The following is a 24,305-nucleotide window of genomic DNA, read 5'->3' on the forward strand; positions in this document are numbered from 1 at the left end:
CTGTGAAACAAGGGGTGCTGAAGGGGCTCTGGAGCTGCTGAGAGCCTCTGCTTTCTCTGCTGCTGAAGCAGCCAGTGTGGCTCCAAGTGTGGAGATGGAATCGTGCTGCCAGTCCATTGCCCTGCCAGAGGTGGCTGAGGCAAACTGAGAAATCATCATCGCTCCTGTGTAATCACCATGTAACTGTGCCTTTTTATTTGAATGGCAGCAATTCCCTTGTTTCCACAGGAAAGCCTCAAATCCCAGGTGTAAGACACGTCATTGTTACTGACATTGCTAAAGTTTGTGTCCTATGGATGGATGTGTTCCAGCCTCTGAACCCAGTGTCCTGCTGTCTGGGAGCAGTGAGGGAACGGGTTGCTGTGGCTCAGCCCCAGTGCTTGTTACCCCTGAGCCTTTCTCCCCAGGAGCACTCATCCCTGTTGAAGGCTGCTCTGGGGGCTCAGCTGCAGCCCTGTGGGCTTCCCCAGGAAGGATTCCCAATGAGAGGAATGATTGTGGTGACTTGTACAAGGAACCAAATGCAGCTTTTTTAACTTCCAGTCCAAGGGCTGATGAACAAAGTGACACAGTATTCCAGCATCTCACTTTCTCCAGCTGATGTGGTCTAACGCTTCCCTGAGCAGTAACGGGGCTGCTGCTTCCCTGTCCTTGACTCCTGCGGGATCCTCTGCCCACACTTTTCTCTGCAGCCTCTCTCTGTAAACAGCTCAGTGGTGTGAGAGCTCAGGGATTGTGTGAGTGCTGCTGCACGTTTGTGTTTGCTGCCTTTGGCTCCTCCAGTCCTTGAGCTGCCTCTTGCAGGCTCCTGGGCCACGTTCAGTCCTTGCTGTGCCTGCTGCCAGCTGGGTCCTGTTCTGACCCTGCCAAACCCTGCCTGCAGGAAGAGCCTCAGCTTCCAGATGGCCCCTTCCTGCCTCCTCAGTGCCACTGAGGTCCCTGTACTCAGAGAATCCTCCTGACCAGTCCTCCCACAGCCCAGAGGTGGTGGCAGCTGATGAACCTGCTGGAAAGAGCTTCTCGGTGACCAGAGCTGGGCAGTGGAGATGCCGCAATGCAAACACCTGCCTGAAATAAAATTCCCCGTTCCCAGTCACATCTCTTCTGGGCTGGTTATACAGCATCTCAGTAAACAGCTGCCACCTCACACCTTCACATTTATCCATAGCATATGCCATTATATATGTGAATGGCTGCAGAACAGATCCTGCCTCAAGAGCAATGTGGTTTCAGTGCACAGCAGCAGGTCCCTGCAGCCCTGCTCACACAACCACTGGGACTGGGAACAATCATGAAACAAGAGCTAAAACCAAGTCCAGGTGTAAGGGGTAGAGAGGAAGTATGTGAAGGCAAAAATGAAAGGAGTAGAGCTTTGTGGTTCAGCTCTGTTGTATGTAACAGTGGGTGTAGTTCTTTAGTTCCCGGTGTATGAATCCCCTCGTGGGCAATCACAACAGCAATGCTTTATTCTGACCCACACCAGCCATGCACAGTTGATGGAAGCACCAAGTCATGCAATTCTGCCCTGGGGATGTGCCTGCAGCAGTGGCTTCTCCTGCTGACTCCCAAAACACAGCCCCACCATCTCTGTCCCATCCTTCAGCAGTAAAACACACACCTGCTGTCACAGGCTGCTGAAAGGCCTGTGTCCAGACTCAGCCCTTTCACCTTGATGCCATTTGGGCTTTTTCTTCCCTAACTCCTTATTAGTTCTGTAAAGGCTATAACACAACCCTCAAGACAGCTGCTTAAAAAAACATAAAGGGAGACGCTCAGAACTGAGACAGTGTGGAAAAGATCCATTAAACAAAGTGAAGTGTCCAGGGAAAAACATGCAAGCAAAGTCTCTGTCCTTTAATGGGTCACTGCTGCTGTTCTGTAGCCAAGCAAATCATCCTGGGTAATTAAAATCCAAGGAACAGACAGATTTTTTTTAAATAACAGCTTTAAAAAAAAATCAGTAGGTTTATTGTAGGTCTCAAGAGGGCACAGTATGAGTAAGTGCAATGCCTACATGTCTATACAGAAAAACCCATCACTCGAATTAAAAACAAGCAGCTAAGCGGTTGCATTTCATTCATCATGATGTTTTCTTTTGTTTTTTCTTTTCGTTTTCTTCCTTTTCCTTTTCAATTTCAGCAACATACTTCTCAATTTCTTCAGGGTTTAGGATCTAAAAGAGAAACACAGGTGACCCTCAAGATACCAATAAACTTAGAGGCATTTATGGAAGCGATTCTAGTTCTGCGATGGGAAGAACGTTAACTGTTTACCCGGAGGCAGGTACCTGCTGCAGACACAACAACATTCCTTGGCCACTAAGAATAAACTGAAGTATTTGTCAGTGCAGAATATGAGATTAAGGGCTGGGAGTTAAGGCAGATCAACAAGGACAGTATCAGAGGCAGGCTCAAAGGGAGAGAAGCAAACAAAGGCCTTACCTTCAGCGGCTGCTCCCGTCGCATGACCGCCAGCTCGATGTTCTTCCCACCAGACTGCACCACCTGAGAGGCACGGGGAGGCATTAGCAGCATGGCAAATAATTCATTCCAACAAAGCCCTTTCAGGTCTCCTTGGAAGGAGAACAGATATGGATGGGGAGTATTTCACTCCTTAGCTCTAAGCTCTTGATGCCAGCAGCAGTGTGACTCTCAAAACACGAGGGTCTTCACGCTGGTGCCAGTGCCCTCAGTGGCTGGAGAACACCAGAACACCTCAGCCCACCACCTGACCTGGGATATTTTCTATACCTTATAATATTCAGTGTGTGGTTTCACACATCTTTGGTGCCCAGAACTGAAGTCTGTTTTCCTCCTCAGAACTGCTGGTAAGTTCTTCTGTGTAAACTATGGATATTGTTACGCCAGATATTCTGAACCTTGAATTTAATTCCACACCCACAGCAAACAGCTCTCACAGATCCTTTGCAGTACTTCCCTGGGACAGCCATGAAGATTTTCCCATATTCACATGTAAGAAGTGAATCTGGACACCCAGTGAAAAGCCACACAAGGGATGTGAAGGAGCCTCACCTCGAGAAGAGCCTTGATGACAAGTTTAATAGTCAGATCATCCGTTTCAATGGCCTCATCAGTGTAGTTCTTCTCCAGGAACTCACGCACAGATTTGGCTCCTCTGCCAATGGCATTAGCCTGGAAACATTAAGGGGAAAAAGACAATGAATGGGATTTTAGAGATTTCATTTACAGTATAAGCAAGAAATACAAGTTGTACAATTACATAATCTGAAGCCGTTTTGTGATCACCGTGTACTTTTCAGGAGGCTGAACATCTTGCTTCCCTCATGTCAAACACAAAGAGAGTTGTCACACACAGGTAGGTTGGGTTTGGGTTTTTTTTTGGGAAGCAGGAAAAGGTTTCCCAAGGAAAGCTGAACTGCAGACTGCAGCTCTCAGTACATTTGATCATTAAGGGTTTTTGCAGCTGTGAGCCAGTACCATCTGGCCAGCAAGATCTCCTTTCTACACCAGTCCCTCTTTAAAGGGAACATTAAGTCACAAATATTTCATCCCATGTCTACAAGAGACTGAACCAACTCACCTTCCAAGCATGGTATGTGCCAGAGGGGTCGGTCTGGTACAGCCGTGGGGTCCCATCAAAGTCAAAGCCCACGATGAGGGCAGAGATCCCGAAGGGCCTGCGGCCATTGCTCTGCGTGTACCTCTGAGCAGGAAGGACAGACACTCACTCAGAAGCAGTTCTGAAAACACTTCTAGAGTGCAAAGCAGACACTGGAGAAGTCACAACCAGAAATACTTTTAGCTGGCTCTCTTACCAATCTCCCTGTTAAAGGCAGGACTCTTTACCTCACAGAACCTTAAGGGGGGCAAGTGAGGGGTGGTTCCTGTCCAGCCCCTGTTCCTACCCCCGGTGACAGCTACCAGAACCATCTCCCCGGCTGCTGGGTGGTGCTGAGACAGCCAGAGCCACTTCTGCAAGTCCTGCTGTGACACAAGCATGCTTAGGAAGCCAAAAGAAAGGATGAGGACACCTGAACACAAAGGCAGTTTTCACCAACAAGTTGCAACAATTCCATGCAGGGCAGCTCCGTGGCTGTACGGAGGTTACACTGGAGCCTGTGCCACAGCACTCCTGTGACACTGTCAGCAAAGTCACTGCCACGTCACACACCAGAAGCAGGAGGGCTGACCTGCAGCACTGTGGCAGCAGGAACTGGGCCAAGTGTGTGTTTGTAACAGTTTGAGAGAAATGGTGGATGTGCCAGAACAAAGACACAAATGTGAGATTTACTGTAAAGGAACAAAGTGAAACTTTGGGAAGTGGTGCCCTGCTCTGGCAGACCGGTGATTATTACAAGAATCACACTATTACCATCACCACTGTACTAGCACATGGCTGTGCATAAGTAAATTAGATTTTATCTAATCCCCACTAGTGGCTGAAAATCAGTTTAATACACTGGCAAATAAATCATTTTCTCACAGAATGCAGCTGGGCATATTTTGACACTGCAATTCATTTTAAATTCATGAATATCAAATGTAAAACAATTTAAGTACTGCACCAATTTGCTCCCCTCTTGCCCCTCCCTGCAATGGCTTAGCAGGAGGAAAAACTCCAGGGAGCCATGAAAAGGTTTGACAGTAACCCAGTCCCACTGTTCTGGGAGTGAACTGGAGATGAGCAGAGTGTTTCTGATGACATAACACAAGTAGCTGTGCTCTCCTTACAAACACTAATGAATTTCTTTATCTTGGGACGAACAAACCCCCAAAACCACACAGCACTCTTCTATTGCTACAAGACCCATTCCCAATAAACATCCACAATGTGTTTTTTTGTGCTCATTTTTACCAGGTGAGTAGAATGAGGCCAGGACAGACACTGTACACACTTAGTCTGAAGTGTCAGATATTACACACATTATAAACTACACATTACACGTACAAGTGGTGTATTATGCATAACATCAGCTAACTTCACAATTACACATAACATCTGTAACACAACAGGCCAGGACACATTTTTAAGCACTTCTGTGCAGGCCAAAGTACCTGTTTGAGGCTGGCAATGTAGCGTGTGATGTACTCCACGGTGACAGGGTCCTCCACGGTGAGCCTGTGGCTCTGACACTCCACACGGGCTCTGTTTATGACTATCCTGGCATCAGCTGTCAGCCCTGGAACGACGGCACGTCCTCAGAGTCATGAAACAACCCCATAACACAACCAGTCTGGCCCCACAAGGCCCATGGGGTCAGTGAAAACAGCAAAGGAGAGCTCACACTCTCAGGTTTGCTAGGCAGGAGCACTTGCAAGGCAACAGAAAGTGGCTGATGTACCAAAATAACTACAGGACTCAGTTTACAGCTTCCACGTTTGAGTTAGAAGATGCACATAATTCTGACCCAATGGGAATATTACTGACAGCATTCCATATCCCAGCAAATCAGCAACCTCCATTCTCACACACATTTATTCCTCAGGCAGTCCCCCATCAGCCAGTTTTATCTGCCCAGCGAATCTTGTCTAGTTGACAAGGTTACAGCAGCACAGTGTTAGCTGATAAAAAGGAGCTAACATTGAAAAAACATTAAAAAGAAACTTATTTCTTATTTTACTTTTTAGCTAATGCTGCCATTTTCAATTTACAGCCTTGTTTTTATTAGAGAACTTTTACTCAAGTTTGTGACACCCCCCCCTGCACATATCCCAGCCCTTGGCTAAGGCAGCAGGGCAGGGGAAGGAGCTGAGCCTCTCACTCCTGCACAATAAACCTAAACCTCGTTGTTTTAGTCAGTTAAATCAGATCTTCCCTTTAAGTATTACTAACACAAAGAGTCTAAACTACTTGAAGAGAAACCTCCTGAAACACATTTTCTCTCAATCTATGGGTTTTTTTTAAATTTTCAGACCTCCTGTTTCAGCTTTGAACGATGGAATTCAAGGCATGTGGAATAGGAGGAATGTGGAACTAGAATATTTATGCTTCAAATCCAGAGCTGTTCATGCAGAAGAAGTCTTCTGAACTAAAACAGAGGAGCTTTTACTTTGGTTTATGCATTTCCTGTCATCAGATAATTGCCAGCCGCTATCCATACACCAGGCTACTTTTATAATTAGGAGCCGTGGAAATAAACTGCTTCTTACAGTCCTTGGCCAGTTATGCCCAGTATTTTATATTCTTAGAATCCACAAACACACCCAAAGGTGCCCCAATAAGTGCCAAAAACCCTGAAGGGACCATTTACCTGCAAAAGCCATGCAGACATTGTCATCCAGAGCACAGATTTTCCGTACAGTTCTTTCATCCTGGAGTTTTGCCACAGACTTCTTCTCCACACCAAGGACAACAATATCCTTCCCTCTTACTCCAACCTTCAATGCATGAAAAGAAGAAGTAAAAGGAGTTAAGCAGGTCCAGAAATCCCAGTAGGCTTTACCTAAATGAGTAGTAAATACCCAATACAATTTCCCCACTGTAACCAAGGCAGGATTTAATTTCCCATTCATTGCCTCAACCAGGAGGCAGAACTGATGTAACAAATATTGCACTGGATTTCAGGGTGCAATTTCATCACCAGTTTATACCAATTTAAATCCCTGTGACTCCCAAGAGGTATGTTCCAGCTCTCCTCCCCAACTCCACCATCAGTGCTTCCACAGCCACAGTACCAGGACCAACAAGGAAAATCCCACCAGTCCAGTGGCACAGCTCAACTCAGAGCCCAAACCACTGAACATCAGAGGAAATAGCACCTGTAGCTGCCTGTCAGTAGCTGCCCTAATGTTCTAATTTATACTTTAAATACACGTTTTGCAACACCACGGAAGAAGAAAACCGCCTGACCTTTCACTCCCACTGTTTCTCATAAGATTACAGGAATCATTTTTTCTTATGGCCCTACTGTCAGCATGTTACAGATGTTTCCAAAAACATTAAGCTCAACAAGAGACAAGACAGAAGTGGGTTATACTGGATGTCGGCTCCACTTTTAAAGTATTTTTAATTCGTGGGAAAGGAAAGAAGAGCCTGTTTGGCACTAAGTCTTGTTAGATTCATTCCCATCCCAAAGGTGGTACGTTTGCTTTTTGCTGTTGGAAATTAATACTTATTAGAATTAAAAATACAATTATTACTTGTTAAATTACAACTTGTTGTTAATAACACGATTATTATTACAATATATTGAAATTATTAATATGTCATTTGCAAATTAATACTTTTTTTCTCCTCCCCCAGATGAAATAAAACTTCCACTGAGCAAAAGCTTGGGACAAGTGGAAACTGCGAGGCAGAAAAGTACTTCTGCTTGCCTTTACCGACATGCTTCCCAATCCACTGGGAATCTGCATCGTGAACAAGCACAAAGCACCACTATTTTCACCACATACAGATCAACACAGGAGAGGATCCCTAGAGGCCTCTCAGGGCTCCTGAGCCCCACACACCGCGGAGGAGGTAGCGATGGGCTGTAAGGCAGCTCCATATGCGGTATCCAGCCCGATGGACCGCAGGGAATGTCACTGAGAGCCGGTCCTGCTCCAGCGCCGCCCGGGCCCGCATGCCCGGGGCCCGCCAGGCCGGCAGCGCAGCGCGGCACAGGCCCCGCCGCGGGCCCCGCTCACCCGCCGCCCCGCAACCCGCGCTGACTCACCGCGGTGGAGCCCTTCTTCACGGCCTCCTGCGCGTACTCCACCTGGAAAAGGTGGCCGTCCGGGGAGAAGACGGTGATGGCGCGGTCGTAGCTCATGGCTCCGGCAGAACCCGCACCGTCATGCGGGAGGGCCGGGGGCGGGGCCGCGCGCCCCCGCCCTGCGCCCCCGCTACGCTCTTGGCGTACGCACTCTGCGTCCCTGCCGTGCGCAAACGGCGCAGGGGCCGGAACGGGGGACCCGGGAATGGCTCGGGTTGGGAAGCGCCTTGGAGATCACGCCATTCCGAGCGACTTGTGGCGCTAAAATAATGTGAGATGCGTTTTCTTCCCGCGGAGGGTACACCGGAAAGTAAGAGACGCTGTTAAGTGATTTGAGGAAGCCGTAGGTGTAACCGGGGCTATGCGGGGTTTTCAGGGATTCACGGAATGATAGAACGCCATGGGTTGGAAGCGACCTTCAAGCTCATCTCGTTCCAGCCACGGCAGGGACACCTTCCACCAGTGCAGGTTTCTCCAAACCTTGTCCAGCCTGGCCTTGGACACTTCCAGGGATGGGGCAGCCACAGCTTCTCTGGCAACCTGTGCCAGGGCCTCACGACCCTCATAGAGAAGGGTTTTTTCCTAACACCTCATCTAAACCTTTTGTCTTTCAGTTTTAACCCATTTCCCCTTGTCCTGTCACTCCACGTTCCTGTAAATTCTGTTGCCCCATCTTTCCTGCAGGCTCCTTTCAGGCACCGTCAGGCCCCAATTAGGTCACCCCAGAGCCTTCTCCTCTCCAGGCTGAACAATCTCAACTCTCTCATCCTTTCCTCACAGCAGAGCTGCTCCAGTCCCTCTGATCACCTCGGTGCCTCCTCTGGACTCGCTCCAGCCGCTCCCTGTCCCTGCCGTGCCGGATCCCGGCGCCGAACGCGGCCCCACGGACCGGTCTCCCCTCAGCGGGGCCGGTACGCACTTTGCGTACGCACCGCGCGCGGATACGCACTTTGCGTAGGCGCCCTCCGCGGCTCTGCCCGCGCTGGCGCGCCCGCCGTACGCAGTTGGCGTACGCAGTTGGCGCAGCGGGCGGCGCGGCCGAGGCTGAGGGAGCCCGGCGGCCGGGACGCACCATGTGCGGCCGGCGGGGAGGCGGCGGCGGGGCCGCTCCCGTCCCTTCCCCACATCGCCGCCGCTCCCTCCCGCCACGAGGCTCCGGGGGTTTTTTGGGGGGCGAGGCGCGGGCCGTGCCCGCCCGCGGGGGGTGCGGTGCCCGCGGGTGGTGGCGGGGCGCAGATCGTACCATGTGCGGCCGCCCCCCTGGCCGTGCACTGCGGAGAATCCTCGCACGGCAATAGCAGCCAGATAATAACAATATTATTAGAGCCTGGGACCGATATATTATAGGCACATAAAACACCCCCACCATGTCGGTTGCCTTTGCTTCTGCTCGCCCAAGAGGCAAAGGGGAGGTCACCCAGCAAACTATCCAGAAGGTAAAAGAGCATGCTTTTATACAGACAATTTTAGACGTTTATTCCGTCCACGCTCCTGCAGCTGGAGGCTGATTTCTAGGGCGATCAGGAAAAACTCGTGAATTTGCGAGGGCTGCAGAGATGGACAGCTGGAGAGAGAGGTGGGGGAAGGAGGAGGAGGAGGAGGAGGTGGAACAAAGCAAAGGTGTTCAGATCGCTGCAAAAGAGAGCGAGGGAAGGACGCAGGGAATAAAATCGGGATGGCACGTTATCCCCGCTGCTCGCCAAGGGGAAACGCTGCCAAGCAGACATTGGGAAACGGCAATAAAATCTGCAAATATGCGGTTAATTTATGATGGTGTGTCAGCTTCTGGCCCCAAAAAGAATCCAACCTAAAAAAATAAAAAAGAAATAAAATCCTGAATTTGGAGGGGCTTTCTTTTGTATCTGGATGCAGAATTTTAATCTCTCAGAAGATAGAGGGAGCACCAGCCACTGGTATTTTTCATATACTATTATTATTATTATTATTATTATTATTTGTGATGTGCTTATTGATGTTTAATGAGAAACAAAGGTTTTGGAAGGTTTTCTCTGGAGGGGAGATCCCCGCATGGGTCTCGTGTGGAGGCCGAAGCAGAGGGTGCCGAGTTGGGAAGTTATTGTTTCCTATTGCACACATGCTGACCCCCCTCCTCCTGCAGAAGGTGACGGTCAGGAACGACGAGGCTGGAAATGTCAATAAAGAAACCTGCATGTTTTTACTGCGGCTGCTATTTGTCATTTGTGTTTCTGTCCTGATTTTGGCCGTTCCCACCGCCCAGGTGTGTTGTGGTGGCAGCCACGTGTGAGTTCTGTGTGGTCCCTTCCTGAGGGCTGACCAGTGGAGAAGTGCCACTGCAAACACAGCGATTAACCCATCACCAGGGGCTGTGCAGCCAAGCCATGAGCTGGTGCCAATTCACGGCTCCAAGGGGAAAGAAAACCCTCACAGGAAGCCTGTGACAGAGCAGAGATTCAGGCAGAACAGACTGCCACGAGAGAGGCTGAAGGGATGACTTGCATCTCAGGAAACTGTTTGGAAACATCCCATTTTGTGGAGCTCACGTGGTATTTTGAACCGATTAATTTTAAATACTGAAATATTTCAGGCTCAGTGAAGAAGTTTTTGTCTAACCTCCAGATCAGTTGGAGTTATTTCATAATTCAGATAGTTTGTACTTAAACCCGTGACCTCTCAGACAAAGGGCAGATAAAGTATCTTCAGTTTGATTTTCAAGCCCTTTCCCTTTTGCATATTCAGAAACTTTACAGAAGTTCTTTCTTTACATATAATGAGTAAAACCCTTTCCCATCCCAGGTACATTTGATGGCAGGTTACTTCAGAGCTGTTTATCAGTGCTGGGCTGTTGGCAGTGATTTTCTCTTTGACAAGTGGCAATGCTGAGGAAGAGACTTCCAGGCACAGGAACTGGATGGGATTTACAGTCAAGGATAGAAATGGGGCAGAGAGAGGGGCAGATGCTCCTGCATTTTTTGAGCAGGAACTCCAAAGATCTTCATTAAAGTGAGCTTTTTAGTCTCAATGAAGAAGAAGAAGAATATTCTTATTTGCATTCTTATTATATAAGCAGCTTGTTTTTATTTATTAACTCAATTTTGATAGTCTTTCAAAGCTGTTCTTATTCCAGTATCAACTACTCCTAAAATAGAGGAAGTCAGAGCTTTTGGCAATAGAGCAGTGATGATGGTGCTCTAAAATAGTTCATCAATTAACATTTACAGGGCAGTGAACTTCAGTGTCTTCTGTGTAATGGTTCTTTCCTCAAGAGTTCTGTCCTGATGACACAGTGGTTCAAAGGCCCAGTCTTGCAAGCATTTGGTAGCAGTGGTACCTGCAAACAGTGTCATGTAGAGGCAAATCTAAATTTTTAAATGCTGGTGTTATTATTTTATTCCTTCACCTGCAGAAAGCTTGTCACAATCACAAGAAATCTGGGGGAGAGAGAGAAACTATTGTATTTGAAATTTTAAACCAAATCAAAGGATATTTTAAGCTTTTAATTGTGTTATGAGTTCATTAAATAAAGGTCAGTGATCATAAATTAACTGATCACAGAAAGGTTTGGGTTAGAAGGGACCTTAAAGATTGTCTTGTTCCAACCCCTGCCATGGGCAGGACCACAATGTATATATTGTGATTGAGATATATATATATATATATATATATATATATATGATCTATAATTACTCTGTGTTTTCCTTTTAAGTCCTCCCTATATTGGGACTGAACTACCCCAAAGGACATGTTGGGATGTAATTCTCTTAAACATGGTTTCAGTAGCTCCAGTAATGTAGATTTTATACTTCACCGAGTTCAGCAGCTGGCACACACTAGTCCCGGGCGGGAAAACTAGTAGGTTTAATTATTTGAAAGTTTGTTTCTTATTTAAAAGTAGCCATGTCAGTAAAATCTGACATTTTGGAAAGGTTTGGGTGATATTTTAGAATGAGGCAGAGGTGTTTCATCGTGAAAGCGTTTTCCTTCTTCAGCATCAAAATTTATCTGCCATTGAAGGGAAAAAAAGGTAAGTCCATTCATTCTTCTGTGCTGGGTATTTCAGTTAACTGCTTTAAAGGTAACTGTTCATAAGTGAATGATTTGAAAGCAGAATCCTGTGGCTCAATAAAGTCACGTGTAAGTACTTAGTAATATCCCAAGGAACAAAACTGCACAAAACACCATCCAGTGCCAGGGAAGGTGGAGGATAACAAAAACACAGGACTTCCATACGATTCTTGTAGTAACATGTTTTGATCATATTTCTTTTATGCAGATGCTAGATGAAAATCACCACCTAATACAGTGTATTATGGATTATCAGAGCAAGGGGAAAACTGCAGAATGTACTCAGTGAGTATTATGGGTTTGGGAGTTTGTTGGAAATTTTTGGGACTTCCTTTCAAGAAGAGTACTGTGAACAGTTCTGGTGACTGATTACTGAGAGAATAGTTGGGATATTCTTTTAGATTCACTTGTATTAAGAAATGTATATTGTTCTTGGAAGTTTTATTTCTGAAGTATTTGAGTATTTAGTATTTACAATATTTCAACAGGCCATTTATTAAAAGAATTATAAACAAATATGGTTACTGGACCACTTGCTCTACTTCGCCACTTTCCCAGATATTTTTCCCTTGTCAAAAGAAAATGCTAAAACCCCCTTTTCTTTTGCCTTCTTGGCACGGTCCCTGTTTCCAGAAGTCTGCCTCTTCCCTTTGCTCAGTGGCACAGCTGTCAGTTTGCTTTGGAAACCTTCCTGTTCTTTATTACGAGCTTTTCCAGTTCATGGAGAACTGTGAAGGAGCACAAATGGCCCTGGTGCTGCTGCTTACTTGAGCAAACACTCCAGTTAGAGCACTCTTGAAAAAAATCTTGTTCTTCTCAGCTTGCTGGCAGGGAAAACAGGTTTTGGTTTTTAGAGTTCTGGAATTTCATTACTATGAGGATCCTTGTTAGATAGAGGAGGGAAAGTGGCTGATTGTTGGAGCAGCTGACTGGGTGTCAGTCCTCAGAGGCTGAGCTCCAGCTCCACAGTTCAAAGTGCTTTCAAAGGAGAATGTATTTTACCTCTCCCTTCCCCCAGGTTTATCCTTTTGTAAAAGAGGTGTTGAACACACTTGATCCTTGATGGAAAACATGACAGCACAGATAGAGGTCATTACTGCTGCTATTTATTTAGGACAGATCAAAAATGGGCTAATGTAATTTAACTAACCATTTGTAAATAGGAAAAAAAAAAAAAAGAGAGGTTTGGAATTTTCTGTATTGTTAACCCTTTCCAAATAAGCTTTACTCCTTGTTCTGTAGATACCAACAAATCTTGCACAGAAACCTGGTTTACTTGGCAACAATAGCAGACTCTAACCAGAATATGCAGTCCTTGCTTCCTGCTGTAAGTACCAGTCTACCTTCAATTAACTATGCCAGAGGGAAATGTTCTTTGATTCTGTCACTGATCACTGTCAATGAACCATATTTTGGTATTTTTCCAGCTAAAAGCTTCGAAGTGGCCGAGCAGGCCACCAAGCAAATCAAAAGTTACTTTTACTGTGTTTAAAATACGTTCTTTGGGACATTTGTGTTAATCTCTGTCTCCAAGGGTAAGAGTATTCTATACAATATAATATATAGAGTACAACACTCTCTATACTGTAAATGGTGCAGTGGTACAGATCTGAACAGCTCCGTTTGTTCCAGATTCATTATTCTTTATCTGTTCTTATTTGGGGGAAAAAGTGCCAGTATTTTATGTCACAAATCTAATTCAGCACTTGGGTATTGGCTTTGTCTTTAAACATTGTGTTATTCTTGCTCAGTGAATTGATTTGGGAGGTATCACACGTAACACAAACTACAGCATAGCTTGGCAAAGGTCAATCTGTCAACACACTTCTGTGTTGTCTTTGCTAATGCATTCCCTGCAGTGGTTGTGTTCTGAAATCCGTGTAAGTAGGGAAGGACGGGCACAGAAGCCAGAATCTGTGACAAGCAGAATTTTAAGACGTTCCCTGTGCTGCCTGTCGGCTGCTCTGTGTCGTGCTCAGTGTCGCTCACACGGAGGAGTCACATGAAGAAAGGTTTACACAAAACGTGAAGGAAACACATATTTAGCTGAGGCAGTTCTTAGTCACAGTCAGACTAATTTGGGGGCTATTCTTTTTCTAATTAAAAACCTAACCAAGAATTTGCTTCTCCTCCTTGTTGTTTGCAGCCACCGACGCAAAATATAAACTTGGGCCCCGGAGGGATGAGTCAGAGCGCATCCAACCAATCTCTCCATTCCCAGAGCAATCTCAGTGATGCCATTGGGACGGGCCTTCCTCCTTCCTCCCTCATGCAGAGTCAGATTAGCAATGGTGAGCTTTGGTCCCCTTTGTGCTGCTTTGCTGTTGCTTGGCAACAAAATCATTAATGCAGAATATACTTAGAGAGCTGGAAAAGACCTCTCCTAACTCACCTTTCAGGCATATGGGGATTTCAGGCACATGCTGAAATCACCACAAAATGGCTACAGGCAGTAATGGTGTTGGCTTCTGCAAGGACTCCAGTGTGCTTTGTATTTCTGCAGAGGAAATTAAAAACATTTTTTAAAAAACGCATAATGAAAATCACCAAGAGGCATCCAGGTTCTTAGTAAGAAAAATTATATATCGTGGCATTTTTCTCATGAAAGTGGTGGGGTTGGCGAGGGTAAAATGGAATTAATTGCATGACTAACCACATAACCAAACCTTTAAATTGCAGACCTTCCAGGATATATGCCTTCTTACAAATCATTTGGTGTTGCACTAGCCTTTGTCCTCTACAGAAGTCTGCAGAGATTGTACTACATAGCCCAAGAGTTTTCACATTTTGTATTAATAAGATAATATATTTTGTCTGTTTTTGTTCACACAACTACAATAATTGAAAAAGATTTTTTTTAATCTGTGCATTTTATATTATGAATTATCTGTTTATTTCATAGTTCATAGCTACCTAGTCAGTTCTTATTGCTGTGGGTCTTTCCCAGACTAACAGAGCAAAACCAGTTTCTATAAATAGAAATACCTGATTGTAAAATCACAGACCTTGGCAGGGGGACTCAAGAGCAGATGCAAGCTATGAAATTACTTCTGAGTTTTTAAAAATCCATTTGTGATCAAGATGATTGTACCTTTTAAACTAATGGATGAGGTACCTTCTTTAAACAGGTACAACTTATAAAGTGAACTTACTAAATTTTCTAGGGCCTTCTTTTTGAAAGATTTAATACCTAGTATAAGTAATATAGTAAGTCAGTCGGAACATTGTTTTTTGTTACTAAGAATTAATGTTCTCAGTGTTGCTGTTTCTGGGTTCTCTGATTTGCCCCCCACACTCCAAGTCTTTGTAATAATTTAGTGCTGATTGAAAGAACCAGACTGGCAGTCCTGAAGACTGGAATTATCCACAGGACAGACCAGACAGGGCAGTTCCCTCAGGTTGCTCCAGCCTGGTACTAAGCCCAGCCTGAGTTGTGGGGTTTCAGGGTAGTTCCCTCTCTGCCCAGTCACCTGGGCAGTGCAAGGTATTTTATCATGAGCAGTATCAGTGCACTGGAAAGCTGACTGAGGATGTAGCTACACTTCAAATCGAAGGTGTGACTGAGAAGGCAGTAAAGTGCCTCTTTGAGTAGCCTGAGTAACAGCAGCAGTGATGGTATGTGCCTGCTGTGAGAGTAGGACACTCACACCCTTGCTTGATAGTGGGTTTTTTTGGAAATTAGGAGTAAATATGTAGAAACAACTCAAATATGTGGGCTCTGGGACTTGTGAAAGCTTCTCATCTAATGGGAATGGAGATGGAAGTGTGTAATGAACAGGTGCAGAGTTGTAAGGGAGGGAAGAAAAGGAAAGAAGCCGTGGAATATACTACATTTTATTCTTTATTGGTCTCAGTCAGGACTTGACAGGAATCACCTCAGTAGGAGAGTAGCTGGATAATTCCCTACACACATGTAACACATGGATGTTTCCAGAGTTTTCTGAAGTACCTGAAATTACTGGCATTTGTTAATTCTGCTGCCTCCGAGGAACTGGTTGTAGGGCATTGCTGCTGGTTTTGTTCTTCCCGTCCGCAATCCTGTACAGCCTGGATTTGGCTGCCAGGAAGAGGAGGATCACTCCAACTGTGCAGTAGGCAGTTCTAATGCCTCTGTAGATAACAGGGCATTTTAATAATGAAGATTGGGAGGTTTTTTTGTCTTGTCATAAGGTATTTCAGAAAGGCTGCGAGGGCTTTAACGCTCACTGTACACTGCCAATAATAGCACAGATTTTCTTGTTGCTCTCTCTGATTTTTCCAGGTCCCAACCACGTGTCTATGCAGCAGTCAGGCCAGAACACTATGCCCACGACCTCTCTGAGTATGACTGTCAGCAGTCATGGGACTGGCCCTGGTTACAGCCACACAGTGCCTGCATCTCAGAACGTGCCAATGCAAGGCCAGGGGTCAATAGGCAATTATGTCTCTCGAACAAACATCAACATGCAGTCTAACCCAGGTAACCTCCCTCTTCCTCCTTCTGGGCCAGCTTGACTTCTCAGTGACCTCAGAGGTTTACCACCACCACATGAATTTGTTCTGTAAATATTTTCTGTAGACAGTGACAAACATACCAGAGGAAAAGCCAGCTTTAAGACATCTCTGAATTTAAAGGTGTCAGGCGCCAGTGTAAGTCAGAACAGTTTCAGACTTGCTTTAACCTACGCCAGCTTACCATGGTTAGTGATGAGCTGGGGAAAAGAGGGTTTGACAGAGGTGCAGCAGCACTATCTGATACCCCTGGGAGCAAATCCAGGGATCTGAGGGATCTGAGAAGCCCCTTTATCCAAGCTGACAGAGCCTGCCAATGAGTATAACACATTTACTGTTTGTACATTACCACCCCATTTTGTTATTTTACTGATACTTCACACTGCTTGCAGGGCATAGAGAACCTAGCAGACAATTCAATTAATCTCTTAATCTAAATTAAAATTAATCTAAAATTTAAAAAAAGCTTGCTCCTGAGTATTGAATGAGATGTCTCATGCTTTAGAATTGTTTCTGACAGTAAATTTAGGGATCGAATAAATCCTAGAATATCAATTTATTCAGACTGTATAATCATCAAGTAGACAAGAAGATGGGAGCAGAAGAAAGAGTTTATTAGAAAAGCTATACAGCAACGAAATGGTCAGGAGGTAGAGAGCAACAAGCATCAGTTCTTGTTTCTTTAACCCTACTGTAATAAGGTTTACATTCTTTTAAATAAACTAACTAATAATAATCAAGGCTGTATGTAGTGTTAGATATCTGACTGAAGCAAATGGCAAGAACTGACCATGTAATAAGCAGAGTTAAATAAATGGAGTAGGAAAACATCTCCCCCTGTGGAAAATTCACAGAATTATCAGGATGCACGTTAGTTGGAGGTTTTAACTTGCTTCCAAAGAGACTCGGGAGAGAACTGCCACATCCTTTTAGAAAACAGTATTTTCCATGTACATTGCAGTCTCCATGATGCACCAGCAAGCAGCAACATCACATTACAACTCGGCACAAGGAGGGAGCCAGCACTACCAGGGACAGTCCTCCATTGCCATGATGAGCCAGAGCAACCAAGGCAACAGCATGATGGGGCAGCGACCCATGGGCCCTTACAGAGCATCACAGCAAGGTAAAATCTGCTGTTAGATCATTGATGTAACTGTTGTTAGATTGATGATATCCAGTCCATCCTGTGGGGCACGTGAGTCAACAAAATTTCCTAGTCAGGCTTATGAACAGGGAATCCCATCCAGGAGCACAGGAGATCCCGAATGGTGGAAGTGTCATGACAATGAGATGAACCTGAATCTATTTTCAAGATTTATCTATTTAATTATTTCAGGTGTTTAGAAAAATAATTCTGTCTAAAAGGGATCATGTATCTCTAAAGAAAAGATGAACAATTTGATATACAGCTCATTGAAGGCACTGGGAATCTTTGCAATTCTTTCACATGGTGTTGGATCAGCCGTAACATGGCACAGTTAACAAGGAACACATTTCTGCAAAGAAGATATAGTTTGCCAGCAATTAGAATGAAAAATTAGGCCAAGGAAAGGAAAACACCAGAGGATAACTATCATGCTCTAAGACCTCTCTGGAAAAAGTTCTAAGAGGTAATAAAGCTGCTAGACTGATTCTAACGTAAGCTGAATTTTGCTAATAAACAAATCAATGTATTAATTAAAATATATTTAATTCTGACTGTTTTCTTGAGCATGGAAATCCATTCCTGTGCTTTCTCATAACTCAGATTAGTAGATGAAATGTAGCGATTGCTTTCAGTGTTGCCTCAGAAGTGAGTGGTTCTAGGATGTGTTGCTGACTGCTGTGTAATTTCAATTTCAACCAGCTTTTTCTGAGAATACAAATTTATTTCCTTTTTCCAGTGAGCAAAACATTGTTATAGCTCTTCTCAATATACGTAGCTTGTTTACTTATCTGGACATAAACTCTGTTTTCTTCAAAAAACATAGATAAGAGAAACCCATCCCTTAGGAGTCCACAGGCTCAGGTTGTTCTGTCTTGTCTGTGCCTTGCAGGTTCCTCGCAGCAGTACATGGGTCAGGAAGAATATTACAGTGAACAGTACAGCCATGGCCAAGGCTCATCAGAACCTATGAATCAGCAGTACTACCCAGATGGTAATTCCTCTGAGCTGGAGTCACTGTGACACTGATAAAGTGCAGAGCACCGTGACTGCCACATCCAAGGACATGGCAAACCTATCATGATTCATTTCCAGTTTAAATGCTAGAAAGTTCTAGTCCCAGGGCATGGCAGCCTGGTATAAAACATACTCATCAGTGCACCCTGCTATCCAAACTGCTGCAAATAGAGCCCAAAGCCCAGTTTGGATTAATAAATGCAGTAGATTTATCCATAAGTGTGACTTTCCTTGCCGTGCATTTGACCTCCCACATAAGGGGTCTGTATTTCCTCTCAGCTTCACCTTGGTGCGTAAGCAGCTTCACAGTGTATCATTCAACAACATGTGTATAGTTATATCAACAATGTATGTGATAAATCTTTGTGACTCCTTGCAGGACACAGTGATTATGCCTATCAGCAGTCATCCTACACTGAGCAGAGCTACGACCGGTCGTTTGATGACTCCACACAACACTATTATGAAGGAGGTAGGAAAATATATCAAAATCTTAACAGTAGTACCTCAGTCAATTCAGTATGCTATTAAGATATCTGAACTCTAAATTAGCTGGAGATATTAATTATGGTACAGGCAAGGTGGCATTTAGGAGAAGCAATGTTGTCTATAGAGCCTCTATTCATTTTATTGTTTCAGGATACAGCAAATGGAATTTCCATCATAGGCATTTCAAGGAGATGCCAGTGACAACTAGATAAGTGGTCTTTCTGGGATATATGAATAAACATCATTATCTAGAAGAAAATACAGTGGGAGGGCTTCTTGAGAAACTGGCTATTTACCCAGGCACCCTTATCTTTGTGACTTTGTTTTTCTTCTGAAACACTTCTGGGTTGAAAAAAAATCCTTTGGGGAACAGGCTCCTTATTTGTTTGTTTAGTGATGTGTATAAAAAAATAACTCTCCTATTCAAAAGAAATAAAAATTACCAAAGAAATAAACATCCTGCTTGGCAAAATGCAATCATCTATTTCTGAAAAGAAAGTTCCAGAGTACGAATTCCAGGCCAAGGCTCCTTCTGCCTTTGTTTTCCTTATGATTCGTGTGTACAGTGAAATACCTGCCTCATCTCTAACCAAATTATTTCAATTGTCCCCTCCTTAGGAAATTCTCAGTACAGCCAGCAGCAGGCAGGATACCAACAGGGAGCTGCACAACAGCAAACATATTCCCAGCAGCAATACCCAAATCAACAGAGTTACCCAGGACAACAGCAAGGATATGGTAAGAAAACTGTCCTTGGCTGGTCAAGGGTTTGCACTGCTTCATCCTGATGCCTCATTCCTAAGCTAAAATAGGCTGTAAACTATTTCCTTGATTAACCTTGGTCATCCGTGTACCAAAATTAGCCAGAAAGCTAGTAAAGGGATTCAAGGCAGTAACATACATTAGTGTAGCACTGCATTCCATACTGTTATATTAGCATCCTGAATCCCTCTCTCTTTTGAAAGAAAGTTAGAAAATAGACATTTACTTCATGGGGAACTTTGTGTTAAACATTATCAGGATGTCACTGCCTGGGTTCCCAGGCCTCCTACACACCTAGTCCTTCAGAACTGACATGAAGAACATCAGCAGTCCAGAGAATACCTCCTCCCTCGCTCGAGGCACAGCCAGATTAGATAGGAACTTAAACATGCAATTGTTACCAAAATAAAGGCCAGGTAGCTGCATAGAATTAATAACTGAGCTGTGCCAACACAGGTTTCAGAGAGGTAAATCACTTAGAAGTATATCACTTTTTCTGAGCAAAGTGTAAAACCTGTTTTACAGTCCTGCAACTACGTTATTATTAGTATTAACACCTCCTGGTGTAAAGCTAGAGGGGAGGTCTAGGCGGAATTTACTCACAGTTCGTACTCACAGAACTTACTTTGTTGGCATCATGTTTAACACTGAGGGGTAATTAACTGTAAGAATCCCCCCAGCAAATCAGGCCTTAGTAATGGAGTTTACTGTCTTCTCAGGTCCTGCACAAGGAGCCTCTTCACAGTATTCCAGCTACCAACAGGGACAGGGGCAGCAATATGGAAGTTACAGAGCTTCCCAGACAGGCCCATCCGCTCAGCAACAGAGGCCTTATGGCTATGAGCAGGTAAATTGTCTAAATCTGTGCTCTGAAAAAGCAGATTTAGCTATTAGCTCTGCATATAAATCTATCTGATAATTTGGTGCTGGCGTATTGGTGATACTTCAGTGGGTCTTGTAAAATTCACAGACCAAAAGAAATTGCCTAACTCACTGTAAGCCTCCAATATATAATCCTTCAACATTTCTATTTCTCTTTTTTTACAGGGACAATATGGAAATTACCAGCAATAAAGGAATACGATGCTGTGTCAGATTTATTTCAATGGTATCTTCTCCATCTTTCGAACTGGATGTACAGGCAGTTTTGATTAATTGTAATATGTTGGTTACCCCTTAGCACAAAGCAGCGTCTGTATGTGAACAGTGTTCATTTCATGCTGGATATGAAGCAGTGCACTACTGGTAACAAGACAATGCTTTAATGGTTTGATATTTGGTGCTGTGTATAGTACTGTATGTTGATACGACGCAGAAGTTTTTCATTTACCCCCCCCCTTGCCCCATTCTTGATGTTTCTAAATAGCTTTAGGATCATTTGATCACAGTTGTGCCCCGTTCTGGAAAACAGCCAGGTTGTTCTGCAGTCTGGCTCAGTACAAAGCTCATCACTCACATCTCAGTCCAGGGAAGTTCACTGTGGTAGGTTATTGATCTTTTTCTAACTGAATGCATTGAAGATTACCTGCCAGCCTCCAAAATCCATGGCTCTTAACTTCTTAAGAACAAGTGGATGGATACATTCCTTTTATAAAAACAGTTCTATGCCATCTGATAAAAATAAAATTAACTGCAACTTCTGTAATACCTACCTACCGAAACCTTATAATTCAGTAATCTGCATAAGTCCACATTTCTGTTGTAAAAGGTACAGAAAGAGGACCTAAAACTATGGTTGTGGAAATGTTGATCATTAGAGGCACCTTTTATCTGTCCGTGTAAACGGAGGTATTTCTGTCGTGGAAAGAAAAATAGAAGGGAGCTCTGGGATCTTCAGTGTCCGCCTGCTCGACGTCAATATTGCTTCATATCGTGCTTAGCTGAGAAAAACATCTGGCAAAAGTCCCGTCTTGAATATGCTACTCCAAATTTTATAACTTGGATATACATTTTCACGCCAAATTTCACAAGCAGGTGGCTGGCATCCTTCTTTAGTTCTGGTTCTGCTGCCCTTGCTCAGATCTCCCAGCAAGCATTGTAACCGTAAATGTTGTCGGATTTGTTGGTCTGTTGTTCTTACAGTTCATCATCACCTTTATTTTCCTCTTGTAGCTTGACAGAAATCATTCAGAAGTAAAAGAAAAAAAAATCCATCTTTATTGCAGATGAGCAACTAAATTCAGCTTTAATTGTGAAACACTATTATGCATATGGAGAGGGGAGCTATTAATGGGGTCAACCAGTGAGGGAATACTTATAGAGGGAGAATTTAGAGATAAAAACTAGTGGTATGTAAAAATCAGTATGAACAATGTAAGTCGCTTCTATTCAGTTTTATATGTTCTTATAAAGTGTTGATAAAAAAAAAAAAGAAGCACTTTTAAAGTGCTTATGTAAGTGTTGAACAAAATACTGTGTCCAAATTTGTCTGAGGCAAAAAGCTGGGGTGACTGTACCCCACGAGCATTTTTTAATATGAGATTAACTGCAAATTTGCAATCTAGAGTAATCTCTGTAGGATTTTCTCCTTGTTCTTTGTCTGAACTGGTATATTTATGGGATTTCAAGTTCAAGTACTTTATATTTTTAAAAACCAAGACCACAAGAAAAACAGAACATCTCTCAATTCATTACTTTTTTTCCTTTATAGGAAAGTCTTTAACTGGACAACCGAAGAGTTTACTGTTAAATGTTGTCCAAGCACTGCCCTTCCTATGTTAATAATTTCAATTACTGGTAAAATAGAAGACATTTTTTTAGTCAGTCCTCATTTCTCTCATCTTTCCTGCTGGTGTTTTCATACAAATAAGTACTCTCAAATAGCAATGAACAGAAAGGAAGTGAGATTGTTTTCCTTATAATATTTAATATTATAGGTAGCCAGAAGAATGCAATATTGCTCTTTGCCAGCTTGGAAATATGCCTTTTATGTGGTTTTTGAAAGTGCTGAAATGCTTTTGAGAGAATATAAACAACACTTAAACTGAAACAGCAACATTACATCAATCTGAAATGTCTTACATTAAGAACTTCGTGAATGTTGTGTATATAATGTATTTGAAAGAGCACTTTGGAAATAGTTTGTACATTTATTTCCTAATTTATACATGATTTTTAGTGTTAATATTTCTAATTGTTAATAACAAAATGTTTATTTAATGTGTTGTCCATTTTTATGTATTAATGTGGAAACAAAGTGATGCCAGCATTTTGACTTCTTCCATGAATTGTATCATTTTCTGTTTTGTAATACGAAATGCTTGAAAACTGTTTAAGTTAAATATTATCTGAAAATGAAGTTGGTGGTACTTTTCTTATGACACATAGAATGGAAACAACAGGTAAAGGGAGATTATTTTGGGCTGTGCCTTCTGCCCTACTTCTCTGATAGTGCTTATATAAGTGTTATGGTTATGATATGGATGGTTATAGAATCATAGAATGGTTTGGGTTGGCAGGGACCTTAAAGCCCATCTCGTTCCACCATGGGCAGGGACACTTTCCACTAGACCAGGTTGCTCGAAGTGTCCAGAGGATGGTGCCAGACTTTTCTGGCAGTGACAGGACAAGGAGCAATGGCCATAAACTAAAACACAGGAAATTTTACCTCAACATGAGGAAGAACTTTCCATTGAGGGTAGCAGAGCCCTGGAACAGCTGCCCGGGGAGGGCATGGAGTCTCCCTCTCTGGAGACATTCCAAACCCACCTGGATGTGTTCCTGTGTCACCTGTTCCAGGTGACCCTGCCTTTGCCGGGGGTTTGGACTGGGTGATCTCCAGAGGTCCCTTCCAACCCTAATGATTCTGTGACTCTCTGAAAGCCCCACCCAACCTGGCCTTGAACTCTTCCAGGGATGGGGCATCCACAGCTTCTCTGGGCAATTACATATGACAAAAGCTTGTCAGCGGGTCACACTGAGTGATGGTGTGGGGGGATTCGGGGCCTCCTCATGGGGCAGAGACACCATGAGCCACCACCCACACCTGCACCTGCATTACTTGGGGATCACTGTGGGAACAGCGACTGTTAGCACTGGTGAGGCCGAGGTGGCCAGAGGAGGGATCCCTGAACCCCTCTGGGACAATTCCCAGTATCAGTCCAGGCTGTGGAATGAACTGATGAAGAGCAGCCCTGAGGAGAACTTGGGGGTGCCGGTGGGTGAGAGGCTGGACATGATCCAGCCCAGAACCCCCCGTGTGCTGGGCTGATCCCACAGCGTGGGCAGCAGGGATGGGGGGATTTCTGCCCCTCTGCTGCCTCCAGCTCTGGGGACCCCAGCACAGGAAGGACATGGACCTGCTGGAAGGAGTCCGGAGGAGGCCACCAAGGTGGAGCACCTCTGGTATGAGGAAAGGTTGAGAGAATTAGGATTGTTCAACCTGGAAAAGAGGTGACCCAATTGTGGCTTTCCGGTACCTACAGGGAGCCGACAAGACAGATAGAGACTATTTACAAGGGTGTGGAGTGACAGCACAAGGGGGAACGGCTTCACACTGCAGAGGACAGGTTTAGATTAAATACTAAGAGGAAGCTCTTTGCTGTGATGGTGACGAGGCACTGGCACAGGTCGCCCAGGGAAGTTGTGGATGCCCCATCCGGGCTGGACGGAGCTCGGACCAACCCCGTCTAGTGGAAGGCGTCCCTGCCAGAGGCAGCGGCTTGGAACGGGATAATC

General features: G+C 44.3%; 2 protein-coding genes across 4 annotated transcripts; one reads left to right on the forward strand and one right to left on the reverse strand.

The window, feature by feature from the left end:
• Positions 1–1,833: 1,833 nt before the first annotated feature.
• On the reverse strand, positions 1,834–8,141 carry PSMA7 (proteasome 20S subunit alpha 7). Its single transcript, XM_027710454.2, has 7 exons — positions 7,640–8,141; positions 6,233–6,359; positions 5,037–5,161; positions 3,562–3,684; positions 3,033–3,152; positions 2,442–2,504; positions 1,834–2,173 (listed from the first exon to the last, which is right to left on the reverse strand). The coding sequence occupies exons 1-7, from the start codon at positions 7,733–7,735 to the stop codon at positions 2,081–2,083; spliced, it is 747 nt and encodes a 248-aa protein (XP_027566255.1). The 5' UTR covers positions 7,736–8,141; the 3' UTR covers positions 1,834–2,080.
• Positions 7,862–22,926, forward strand: SS18L1 (SS18L1 subunit of BAF chromatin remodeling complex). 3 transcript variants are annotated; one of them, XM_027710453.2, is made up of 11 exons: positions 7,862–7,949; positions 11,931–12,007; positions 12,965–13,049; positions 13,869–14,013; positions 15,984–16,181; positions 17,175–17,339; positions 18,253–18,354; positions 18,757–18,849; positions 19,485–19,604; positions 20,348–20,475; positions 20,676–22,926. In XM_027710453.2, exons 2-11 carry the CDS (start codon positions 11,931–11,933, stop codon positions 20,700–20,702), a joined length of 1,140 nt encoding a protein of 379 aa, XP_027566254.1. In that variant the 5' UTR covers positions 7,862–7,949; the 3' UTR covers positions 20,703–22,926. The 3 variants fall into 3 exon arrangements, with proteins under 3 accessions (XP_027566254.1, XP_027566252.1, XP_027566251.1); XM_027710451.2 differs by having other exon boundaries at positions 7,892–7,988; XM_027710450.2 differs by lacking the exon at positions 7,862–7,949 and adding an exon at positions 8,693–9,114.
• The last annotated feature ends 1,379 nt before the right edge of the window (positions 22,927–24,305 follow it).

Source organism: Pipra filicauda, unplaced genomic scaffold, assembly GCF_003945595.2.
Source record: "Pipra filicauda isolate LSUMZ 115617 unplaced genomic scaffold, ASM394559v2 scaffold13_size5146498_pilon, whole genome shotgun sequence".
Classification (NCBI taxonomy): Eukaryota; Metazoa; Chordata; class Aves; order Passeriformes; family Pipridae; genus Pipra; species Pipra filicauda.